The sequence below is a fragment of the Salvelinus alpinus genome, chromosome 4 (genome assembly GCF_045679555.1).
Source record: "Salvelinus alpinus chromosome 4, SLU_Salpinus.1, whole genome shotgun sequence".
Lineage (NCBI taxonomy): Eukaryota > Metazoa > Chordata > Actinopteri > Salmoniformes > Salmonidae > Salvelinus > Salvelinus alpinus.
Window position 1 is genome coordinate 56,075,438 of NC_092089.1, and position 12,204 is coordinate 56,087,641.

Below are 12,204 nucleotides of genomic sequence, written 5' to 3' on the forward strand. Positions count from 1 at the left end.
TTTCAACATATTGTGCTCATTAGGTTCTGCAACTTCTGCATGCAATGGATCAGACATCACACTCTCACACATACGCGACAACTTTATGCTATCCAAAGAGGAGACAACAAACTTACCCAAAACACACTGAATAAAGAAAGTATTAGAGACAATGGTTCAAATTCTTTTTTTAATCAATACACTTGAAAATGACAAATAATTTAAAAGAAATACATTATTAACTTTTCTTTAAACTCAAACACAGATAGTTTACAGACCATTCAAAGTGCCATTTTATTCCCAAGCCTGAGGTTCTTTAAAATACAAATCGAGAAACAGCAAAGACCTGCATTTTGGCCACATTTTCAGGGACCAAAGCCATTCCTTCAACATTGGCACTTTTACATTGGTTTAAAAAAGGAAATCCGTCCCTGACATCTGCAATAAATTAATTTAATGAACAGTAAACTGTATGTACAACTCAGACTCATTAGTCCTTTATCCCTTCACTTTAAATATAATCTCAGAATGATTGAAACTTAGTTATAAAAATATTAAATAAAGGGCCAGCAATGTTTTAATTTGTGTAAGGGGCAAGCGAGGACAGAGGGTTGTAGAAGAATAAACTATTGCACTTTCATCCAATTTTGGAGAAAAGACACTGATGGGGATACAATACGAGCAAAAGAAACTCACCCGCATCTGCAATACTGTTCACATATCCACCTTACATACAGTCAAACAAACAAACATACAGTGCTGTGAAAAAGTATTTGCCCCTTTTTAATTCTCTACTTTTGCATATTTTTTTTACACTGAATATTATCAGATCTTCAACCAAAACCTAATATTAGACAATGGGAACCTGAGTGAACAAAGAACACAATAATTACATACTTATTTCATAACCAAAGTTATGCAACACCCAATGCCCGTGTGAAAAAGTAATTGCCCCTCACACTCAATAACTGCTTGTGACACCTTTAGATTCAATGACTCCAACCAAACGCTTCCTGGAGTTGTTAATCAGTCTCTCACGTCGCTGTGGAGGAATTTTGGCCCAGAGTTAAAGCAGTTCTGCATGCAAGAGTGGGCCAAAATTCTTCTACAGCGATGTGAGAGACTGATCAACAACTAGAGGCGGCATTTGGCTGCAGTCATTGCAGCTAAAGGTGGCACAACCAGTTATTGAGTGTAAGGGTGCAATTCATTTTTCACACAGTTGCATAACTTTGTTATTTAAATAAATAAAATAAGTAAAAAAAATTGGGTTATTTGTAAACTGATGTTCCCTTTATCTAATATTAGATTCTGGTTGAAGATCTGCTAATTCAGTATCAAAAACATGTAAAAATAGAGAAAACCCCAAAAAGGGGCAAATACCTTTTCAGGGCACTGCATTTCTACCCACCGGAATACCCATAATGGCCACAGGTGTCAGCTACTCACAAAGACCCGGTGACCACAAACTCTAAAATACCATGAATCACTCAATCACTTGCTTTACAACATGCATGCACACACCTGCAATGCCTCCAAAAAACACAAAAACATTCAACCTGTCTCCAATTTCACACCTGAGGACTCACACCTGGGTTCTGTACCCACTGTCAGAATAGCCTCAGATGCCGTAAAGAAGTGAAATGTGCCAATGTAAGCCCGGGGGGAAGAGCAGAGAACTGAGAAGGCATGTGTTCCAAATTCATAGCAAACAGAAAGAGGGCATGGCAACATTACTTGATTGCGGATCGGAAAAAAAGTGAGAAAGAACACTTTCACTGCAGGCTTATTCAGCGCGCACACACACACACACACACTCTGCATTAACCTTCAAACACTCTACCATCTCAGGTCATCTTCATCTCCAAGCAGTTTGGAGATACTGTAACAAACACAATGAAATCCATCATTTTCCAAATATAAAGTATTTTTTAAAAGGGGGAAAGTATTCAAAATGAGGCATTTAGTCCAACAGCCTGGCTGCATCTGGCTTGAGTGATGGCATTGTAGTGAATACATGAATGTGTGTTTGTCAGACGATGTGTGTCTGAAGAGTGTTTGTCTAAAAATGTGTGTAAATATGTGTGACTATACAGTAGCGTGATATGTGTTCATAAGTCTGTAATGCAAGTAGCTGAGCACTATTTTGAAAAGCTTTGTAGTTTGCAAAAAAACTATTTGAACAGGCAGGGTAGGGGAGGCGGAACAAATCTTCTCTCTTTGCAAGATGTTCATATCCTCTTACATACTTTGTAATTCTGAAAGATGGAGTGTTGGTATAAGCATTAATTCAGATCTCACTTATACATTAGAATGTATATTTCTGATTATGTGTGTGCGTTTGTGTTTCTGTGTGCGTTGACACGCAGGTCAGGAGTTGTCCACCACTTGGTGTGGCAGGGTGACCAAGGAGCCGTTGATGAAGGATCCCTGTTTTTCTCTACCCTTCAGAAAGTAGGTAAGCAGCTCTCCTTTCCCCTTCACAAAGATGGGTCCCCTCCTCACAAAACGGAATCCGTACTCCTTCAAGATGTGGTAGCAATCTTCCACCACCTGGGGGAAGCAGAATCACATTGAATTTTAGGTGATGAATCTCCGTATGCATACAGAATCAGCCAACACATGTGTTTTCTGCCCAGATTTGGTAAGCCACTTAAAGATATTCCCTGATGTCAAATCCCACGATCTAAATAGTAATCAAACAAAGTAGGATTATTCTTATGTTATTATAGCCATCTGTGAGACAATGGCTGCATTCCAGGCAGACTACATTTCAGTCAACCAATGGTTTCATGCCACATCATCGACTGTGCAGTCAGGTATCAGATTGCTATATGTGGTTTTGAGATCTTGCAGGTGACTGCAATGTATCAAGCATTGTTGGCTATCAAGTGCTCCTGCTCAGTCCTCACCAGAAATCAGGTACATCAACGACCTTAAGGGCCAATGCGCTACAGCTATAACTGATTGTCTGGTTGTCACCTCACTACTTATCACATCCTGCATCTCGTCGCACCCTGTATGGAGAGGCCTTACCTGGATGTTACCCATGACGCCTGTGGACTCCATGCGACTTGCCACATTCACAGTGTTGCCCCAGATGTCATAGTGAGGCTTCCGGGCACCAATCACTCCTGCCAGCACCCCCCCTTTATTCAAACCTGGGGAGAGGATGGGATACATGATATGCATGCAGTACAAAACTAGGACACGCTCTCCATTCTCCTCTCACCTTAAAATATATGGCTGAAAGGTTAGCACTGACCTATGCGTAGCATGAAGTTGTTGAAGGACTGGTAGTTGATGTTCATGAGCGTGACCTTCATGGCCAGAGCAAAGTCAGCCAGATCTGCCAAATGCTGCCAGCGCTCTCTGTCGGTCAGCTCCTCTTTCTGCACAACAGAGCCCTCTACCTTAACCATCTTCATCACCATCATCAAGTTAAGTGAATTAATTTGATCACCATCACCACCACCGCCACCACTACGATCATCATCACCCATAAAATGAACATATCCTCTGTAAAAGATCAGTACTAAAGCTCTAGATCACATTTCTGACCTGCTACCACAAACAGTAGAAGATGCTCTAGACTGAGTTCATCAGGAGTTCTGCTGTTTAGCTATAGGAGTTCACATGATTATGTAATACTATAGGAGTTTACATAATATAGTTTACACGGCTAGTTTAAGCCTCCCCTGACCCAGACCCATTGGCTGATGACCATGGTAATGAGCTGACCTTCAGACAGGCGTAGCCATTGCTGACGTTGGGAGTGACACCTGATGCTGCCATGTAGGTGCTGCCAATGGTTTTGATTTTGGTGATGCAGCGGAACTGAGACTCGTCCAGGAGCTGTCAGAGGTTAAAGGTCACGGGTTGAAAGGTCAAGTCTCAAAGTGTTAGGCAGCATCTTTAATTCCTATACAGTGGCATGCATCAGGAATAAGGAGTAATAACATACAGTACTTCCATTGTTATAGCAAGCTAGTTCCACCATTTGCATGACTGTTACAAGTCACAAAATGAAATGATGCATTCATGAGCTTCTTACGCTGTCAAAATCAGAGATGATTTCGTTTAGGAACCTGAGGCACTCAATCCCCCCGTTGTTGATGCTCTCCTCTGTGTAGAAGTCCGAGAAGTTGGGGATGGAGGCGAACATCACCCCAATCTCATCATATGACTGGCTGTACAGCTCCTGGAAGGGGCATATATTTCAGATTAACAGATGTAGACATAGATAACTCAATAGTATAACTCTAGCTGTAACCATTGCAATAGCTAAACAAACCTTACCTGTCATGCCCTGATCTGTTTCACCTGTCCTTGTGATTGTCTCCACCCCCTCCAGGTGTCGCTTATTTTCCCCAGTATCCCTGTGTTTCCTGTCTCTCTGTGCCAGTTCGTTATGTATGTTTCCAAGTCAACCAGCGTTTTTCCCGTTCTGCTTTTTGTATTCTCCTTTTTCTAGTCCTCCCGGTTTTGACCCTTGCCTGTTTCTGGACTTTGAACCCGCCTGCCTGACCATTCTGTCTGCCTTGACCACGAGCATGTCTGTCACTCTGTACCTCCTGGACTCTGATCTGGTTTTTACCTTTTTGCCTGTCCACGACCATTCTCTTGCCTAGCCCTTTGGATTAATAAACATTGTAAGACTCCAACCATCTGCCTCCTGTGTCTGCATTTGGGACTCGCCTTGTGCCTTGATATTACCACTGTTATAACATGGGGGCTGATCACCGCACACAGTGACCGTGATTGATACCTCTTTCTCAACATGTATTGGTCCCACTTCACATTGACTGCCTTAAAACCTATGTAGTTAATAGGGCTGGCACAATTACCATATAACCGATGGTTATGGATGAAGATCATCATGACAATTAAATAACTGTCATATCCATTAAATAAATAAATATACAGTGGGGAGAACAAGTATTTGATACACTGCCGATTTTGCAGGTTTTCCTACTTACAAAGCATGTAGAGGTCTGTAATTTTGATCATAGGTACACTTCAACTGTGAGAGACGGAATCTAAAACAAAAATCCAGAAAATCACATTGTATGATTTTTAAGTAATTAATTTGCATTTTATTGCATGACATAAGTATTTGATACATCAGAAAAGCAGAACTTAATATTTGGTACAGAAACCTTTGTTTGCAATTACAGAGATCATACGTTTCCTGTAGTTCTTGACCAGGTTTGCACACACTGCAGCAGGGATTTTGGCCCACTCCTCCATACAGACCTTCTCCAGATCCTTCAGGTTTCGGGGCTGTCGCTGGGCAATACGGACTTTCAGCTCCCTCCAAAGATTTTCTATTGGGTTCAGATCTGGAGACTGGCTAGGCCACTCCAGGACCTTGAGATGCTTCTTACGGAGCCACTCCTTAGTTGCCCTGGCTGTGTGTTTCGGGTCGTTGTCATGCTGGAAGACCCAGCTACGACCCATCTTCAATGCTCTTACTGAGGGAAGGAGGTTGTTGGCCAAGATCTCGCGATACATGGCCCCATCCATCCTCCCCTCAATACGGTGCAGTCGTCCTGTCCCCTTTGCAGAAAAGCATCCCCAAAGAATGATGTTTCCACCTCCATGCTTCACGGTTGGGATGGTGTTCTTGGGGTTGTACTCATCCTTCTTTTTCTTCCAAACACGGCGAGTGGAGTTTAGACCAAAAAGCTCTATTTTTGTCTCATCAGACCACATGACCTTCTCCCATTCCTCCTCTGGATCATCCAGATGGTCATTGGCAAACTTCAGACGGGCCTGGACATGCGCTGGCTTGAGCAGGGGGACCTTGTGTACACTGCAGGATTTTAATCCATGACGGCGTAGTGTGTTACTAATGGTTTTCTTTGAGACTGTGGTCCCAGCTCTCTTCAGGTCATTGACCAGGTCCTGCCGGGTAGTTCTGGGCTGATCCCTCACCTTCCTCATGATCATTGATGCCCCACGAGGTGAGATCTTGCATGGAGCCCCAGACCGAGGGTGATTGACCGTCATCTTCAACTTCTTCCATTTTCTAATAATTGCGCCAACAGTTGTTGCCTTCTCCCCAAGCTGCTTGCCTATTGTCCTGTAGCCCATCCCAGCCTTGTGCAGGTCTACAATTTTATCCCTGATGTCCTTACACAGCTCTCTGGTCTTGGCCATTGTGGAGAGGTTGGAGTCTGTTTGATTGAGTGTGTGGACAGGTGTCTTTTATACAGGTAACGAGTTCAAACAGGTGCAGTTAATACAGGTAATGAGTGGAGAACAGGAGGGCTTCTTAAAGAAAAACTAACAGGTCTGTGAGAGACGGAATTCTTACTGGTTGGTAGGTGATCAAATACTTATGTCATGCAATAAAATGCAAATTAATTACTTAAAAATCATACAATGTGATTTTCAGGATTTTTGTTTTAGATTCCGTCTCTCACAGTTGAAGTGTACCTATGATAAAAATTACAGACCTCTACATGCTTTGTAAGTAGGAAAATCTGCAAAATCGGCAGTGTATCAAATACTTGTTCTCCCCACTGTATATACGTTTGGATACAACCTACTCATTGAACGTTTTTTCTTTATTTTTACTATTTTCTACATTGTAGAATAATAGTGAAGACATCAAAACTATGAAATAACACATGGAATCATGTAGTAAGCAAACAAGTGATAAACAAATCAATATATTTTATATTATTCAAAGTAGCCACCCTTTGCCTTGATAACAGCTTTGCACATTCTTGGCAATCTCTCAACCAGCTTCATGAGATAGTCACCTGGAATGTATTTCAATTAACAGGTGTGCCTTGTTAAAAGTTCATTTGTGGAATTTCTTTCCTTAATGCGTTTGAGCCAATCAGTGGTGTTGTGACAAGTTAGGGGTGGTATACAGAAGATAGCCCTATTTGGTAAAAGGCCAAGCCAATATTATGGCAAGATCAGCTTAAATAAGCAACAAGAAACAACAGTGCATCATTACTTTAAGACATGAAGGTCAGTCAATCCGGAAAACTGCAAGAACTTTCAAAGTTTCTTCAAGTGCAGTCGCAAAAACCATTAAGAGCTATGATGAAACTGGCTCTAATGAGGAAGGAAGACCCACAGTTACCTCTGCTGCAGAGGATAAGTTCATTAGAGTTACCAGCCTCAGAAATCGGCAAATAACTGCACCTCATATTGCAGCCCAAATAAATATAACAGACACATCTCAACAACAACTGTTCAGAGGTGACTGCGTGAATCAGGCCTTTGTGGTCGAATTGCTGCAAAGAAACCACTACTAAAAGACACCAATAATAAGAGACTTGCTTGGGCCAAGAAACACGAGTAATGGACATTAGACCGGTGTAAATCTGTCCTTTGGTCTGATGATTACAAAGTTGAGATTTTTGGCTCTAGCCGCCGTGTCTTTGTAAAACGCAGAGTTGGTGAATGGATGATCTCCGCATGTGTGGTTTCCACCTTGAAGCATGGAGGAGGAGGTGTAATGGTGTGGGGGTGCTTTGCTGGTGACACTGTCAGTGATTTATTTAGAATTCAAGGCACACTTAACCAGCATGGTTACCACAGCATTCTGCAGCGATACGCCATCCCATCTGGTTTGCGCTTAGTGGTACTATCATTTGTTTTTCAACAGGACAATGACCCAACGCACCTCCAGGCTGTGTAAGGGCTATTTGACCAAGAAGGAGAGTGATTGAGTGCTGCTTCAGATGACCTGGCCTCCACAATCACTCGACCTCAACCCAATTGAGATGGTTTGGGATGAGTCTTCCAACACATGCTGAGCATGTGTGGGAACTCTTCAAGACTGTTGGAAAACATTCCTGGTGAAGCTGGTTGAGAGAATGCAAATTTGAAGAATTTCAAACGTAGAAAACAGTAAAACATAAAGAAAAACCCTTGAATGAGTAGGTGTGTCCAAACTTTTGACTGGTACTGTATATGAACGACCAGTTGACTGAAGACAGGATGGCTGGCCATTCGTGCAGTTGAGTCAGTTTCTGCTGTAACATGGACTCTACAACATGATGAAACTTTGTTGCTCCTTGCTGAAACATGCAAGGTGTTGTAGCAAACAAGGCTTTGGGTTGCCTAGGCAACACCACACTCCCTGCATCAGCAGCACAATGCAGTTAGGAGCAGAGGAGAAAATGTGCTTCTTAAAATAAATATATACACTGAGTGTACAAAACATTTGGGACACCTTCTCTTTCCATGACAGACTGACCAGGTGAATCCAGGTGAAAGCTATGATCCCTTGTTGATATCACCAGTTAAATCCACTTCAAATCAGTGTAGATGAAGGATAGGAGACAGGTTAAAGAAGGATTTTTAAGCCTTGAGACATGTGTGCCATTGAGAGGGTGAACGGGCAAGACAAAATATTTAAGTGCCTTTGAACATGGTATGGTAGTAGGTGCCAGGCTCACCAGTTTGAGTATGTACTTCAACACTGCTGGGTTTTTCACGCTCAACAATTGTCCCGTGTGTATCAAGAATGGTGCACAACCCAAAGGACATCCAGCCAACTTCACACAACTGTGGGAAGCATTGGAGTCAACATGGGCCAGTATCCCTGTGGAACACCTTCGACACCTTTTAGAGTCCAGGCTGTTCTGAGGGAAAAATGGGGTGCAACTCAATATTAGGAAGCGGTTCCTAATGTTTTGTACACTCAGTGTTCACATGTTTCGTACATGTATTATAATTGTTTTGCTATTCGAACGGTTATAACGGTGAACACGTTTATTTGACTGACTAATAACTTTCATCCAAAATTCCATTACCGTCTCAGCCCTAGTATTCACATTGTAGCTACATGGTAGGTGCGGTCAGGGCTATAAAGTGTGACAATTTTGGTCACATATGGTCCCAACCAAACACTGCATTCCACAGTAAGAACCTCATAACAACGGTCAAGCAGGTAGTGTGATGGTTTGGGGATGCTTTGCTGCCTCAGGACCTGGACGACTTGTCTTAATAGAACAAACAATGAATTCTGCTCTGTATCAGATCATTCTACGGGAGAATGTCAGGTCATCAGTCTGTGAGCTGAAGCGCAACTGGGTGATGCAGCAGGACAATGATCCAAAAAACACAAAGTCTACATGAAAATGGCTAAAAGGCAAACAAGTCAAAAAAATTTAATGGCCTAGTCAAAGTCCAGACTGAATCCCAATTGGGATGTTGTGGCAGGACTTGAAACAAGCAGGTCATGCTTGAAAACACACAAATGTCGCTGAATTACAGCAGATCTGCATGGAAGAGTGGGCCAAAATTCCTCCACAGCGACGTGGGAGACTGATAATCAACTACAGGAAGCGTTTGGTTGGAGTCATTGCAGCTAAAGGTGGCACAAGCAGTTATTGAGTGTGAGGGGGGATTACTTTTTTGGGTGTTGCATAACTTTATTTATGACATAAATAAAATAAGTATGTAATTGTTGTGTTATTTGTTCACTCAGGTTCCATTTATCTATTATTAGGTTTTGGTTAAATATCTGATAACATTCAGTATCAAAAATATGCAATAGTAGAGAAAATTAGAAAGGGCAAATACTTTTTCGTGGCACTGTATGTTTAACAGGAAGGGAGAACCAGGTACTGCATCTACAGTAGTGAAGCTGTCTCACCTCGTCCCTTTTCTTGGAGCCAAGGAAGTGGCGTGCTACGTGCTCTGGCAGCATGTTCGTGACCAGCGCCTCGTTCCAGCGCCTCATCTCATACACCTTCTCCTTCTGCTCGTGGACCTCAATCTTCCACAAGAACAGAGTACGGGCTAGCTTCTCCACCTAAAGTCAGGGACATGGTGGCGGGAGACAGGAAATAGGTTCAAATAGAGGTGGAGAGGTTAACAAGAATGGAGAGGAAGCAGAACATGTGTAAAATAGAAAAGGTAGTGATGACTTAGTGAGGTTGGAAGGTATATAACTAGTAGACTTCTGCCACAGTAACTTACATGTCGAGAAAAGTAGTAGAAACTGATCATCATGATGAAGATCATCACAGTCATGGCATATTTGGAGGGAACCAGGTAAGACCTAAAAACAGAGCACAGAGATAATCAGAAATCACCGGCATGCTCACAATGTTTAGAGAACAGCAATATCACACTAAACATGACAATCAGAGTTGAGGTCAATTTCATTTCAATTCAGTCAACTGAAATTCCAATTCCAGTTTTACTAATTGAAAAGAAATAATGACCACATATCCATAAACTGATTACCACCACCCACACCTGTTCTACAGCTTATAACACCACAACCACATCCACCTGTAGTCCTGGAAGCGGGCCATATCGTAGCGGTCAAATATGTCCCTCCAGCTGTAGATGTTGACGATGCCCGTCGCTATGGTGATGAGGAGCATGAGTGTGGCCTTGACCATGTGGCTGACCTGCACCAGCATGGTGGTCGCCATGAGAGCCAGCACAGCGATGTAGCTGTAGTACTTGGGGTTGTCCAGACAGCCCTCTGCCCCGGATTGGACAACAGAGGAAGGAGGGGCAATTGTGGCGTTTCCCGAGGGACGGGGACAGCTCAGCTACAGGGCGTGGACAGAGAGGGGATAGAGGCCAAATGTCAACGCAAGACCCGAGCCACCACTCAATCGAGTTCTAGTGCTTCCTCCAAGCTGACCTGAGCCCCTTTAAAAAATCCTTGGTTTCACTCCCATCTTGTTGCTTTATTATGAATTTAAAACATTTAACTGCAATGCGTGCTGTTGCATATGGACGGTATGCATGCATGTCAATACCAAAAACAGACCCTGAAGTCAAACCCAGGTTTATGGGAAGGCTTGTGTGTTGGCATGCTACTGCATAATTCAACACCAGAAAGCCATTGTTCTCAGTGTTGTGATTTTTTTCTACTGGACTAACGATGAACGTTTCTCACCATGTCCACAATGTCGGCCATGGTGAGGATGAAGATTGCTGCCATGGCCCAAGTGTTCCGTGCCCAGCGGGTGTGGTCGATCCATGTGGAGAAAGACACCAGCCTCTTAGGGAAAACCTAGGAGGAAAAATAACATGTTGGTCATCAACAGTAATATCATTAACCAGTCACGTGAACTACCAGTAATATCTATCATCATCATCACCACCACCACCATTGTTGTATTGATGTGGTTTTGAGTAATGTTTTACAACACTCTTTTATGACACCTGTGGTATATGTGGGGCAATGGCGGAACATTAAAAACGTTTTAACAATGATTGATGGTGACGGTCGTCTTTGCTCGCTGTAACCAACAAAGTAATACAATTGTAATCATCATCGTAATGATATTCAGTTTTCCTACGCATCATCAGATGGAAACCATAGTAGAGGTCAGGGTATTTCTCAGAGTGACTTTGTACAGATGAAGATTATTAATTTGCGCCAGTTTGCTACAGCATTCAAAAATAAAATGATTATGTGGATTATAGTTATTGGACATTTCTGTCGGGGTTGATGCATTTCTCATAAGAGAAAATCAAGTCTGAAATGTTAAAGTGGTAAACTCCAGAAGCCTTTACATTTACATTTACATTTAAGTCATTTAGCAGACGCTCTTATCCAGAGCGACTTACAAATTGGTGCATTCACCTTATGATATCCAGTGGAACAACCACTTTACAATAGTGCATCTAACTCTTTTAAGGGGGGGGGGGGGTTAGAAGGATTACTTTATCCTATCCTAGGTATTCCTTAAAGAGGTGGGGTTTCAGGTGTCTCCGGAAGGTGGTGATTGACTCCGCTGACCTGGCGTCGTGAGGGAGTTTGTTCCACCATTGGGGTGCCAGAGCAGCGAACAGTTTTGACTGGGCTGAGCGGGAACTGTACTTCCTCAGAGGTAGGGAGGCGAGCAGGCCAGAGGTGGATGAACGCAGTGCCCTTGTTTGGGTGTAGGGCCTGATCAGAGCCTGAAGGTACGGAGGTGCCGTTCCCCTCACAGCTCCGTAGGCAAGCACCATGGTCTTGTAGCGGATGCGAGCTTCAACTGGAAGCCAGTGGAGAGAGCGGAGGAGCGGGGTGACGTGAGAGAACTTGGGAAAGTTGAACACCAGACGGGCTGCGGCGTTCTGGATGAGTTGTAGGGGTTTAATGGCACAGGCAGGGAGCCCAGCCAACAGCGAGTTGCAGTAATCCAGACGGGAGATGACAAGTGCCTGGATTAGGACCTGCGCCGCTTCCTGCGTGAGGCAGGGTCGTACTCTGCGAATGTTGTAGAGCATGAACCTACA

At 43.1% G+C, this 12,204-nt stretch overlaps 1 protein-coding gene across 2 annotated transcripts in view; it reads right to left on the bottom strand.

Moving 5' to 3' along the window:
• Nucleotides 1-155: 155 nt before the first annotated feature.
• Nucleotides 156-12,204, bottom strand: part of LOC139573996 (adenylate cyclase type 3-like) — a 32,644-nt gene continuing 20,595 nt past the window's right edge. For both annotated transcript variants that reach the window (XM_071398059.1, XM_071398060.1), the window contains 9 exons: nt 10,874-10,990; nt 10,252-10,520; nt 9,934-10,015; nt 9,608-9,766; nt 4,034-4,180; nt 3,721-3,834; nt 3,245-3,371; nt 3,016-3,140; nt 156-2,532 (listed from right to left, as the gene is read on the bottom strand). In XM_071398059.1, the coding sequence (XP_071254160.1) occupies nt 2,350-2,532; nt 3,016-3,140; nt 3,245-3,371; nt 3,721-3,834; nt 4,034-4,180; nt 9,608-9,766; nt 9,934-10,015; nt 10,252-10,520; nt 10,874-10,990 (1,323 nt within the window). In that variant the 3' untranslated portion in view covers nt 156-2,349. The remainder of the gene's footprint in view (nt 2,533-3,015; nt 3,141-3,244; nt 3,372-3,720; nt 3,835-4,033; nt 4,181-9,607; nt 9,767-9,933; nt 10,016-10,251; nt 10,521-10,873; nt 10,991-12,204) is intronic.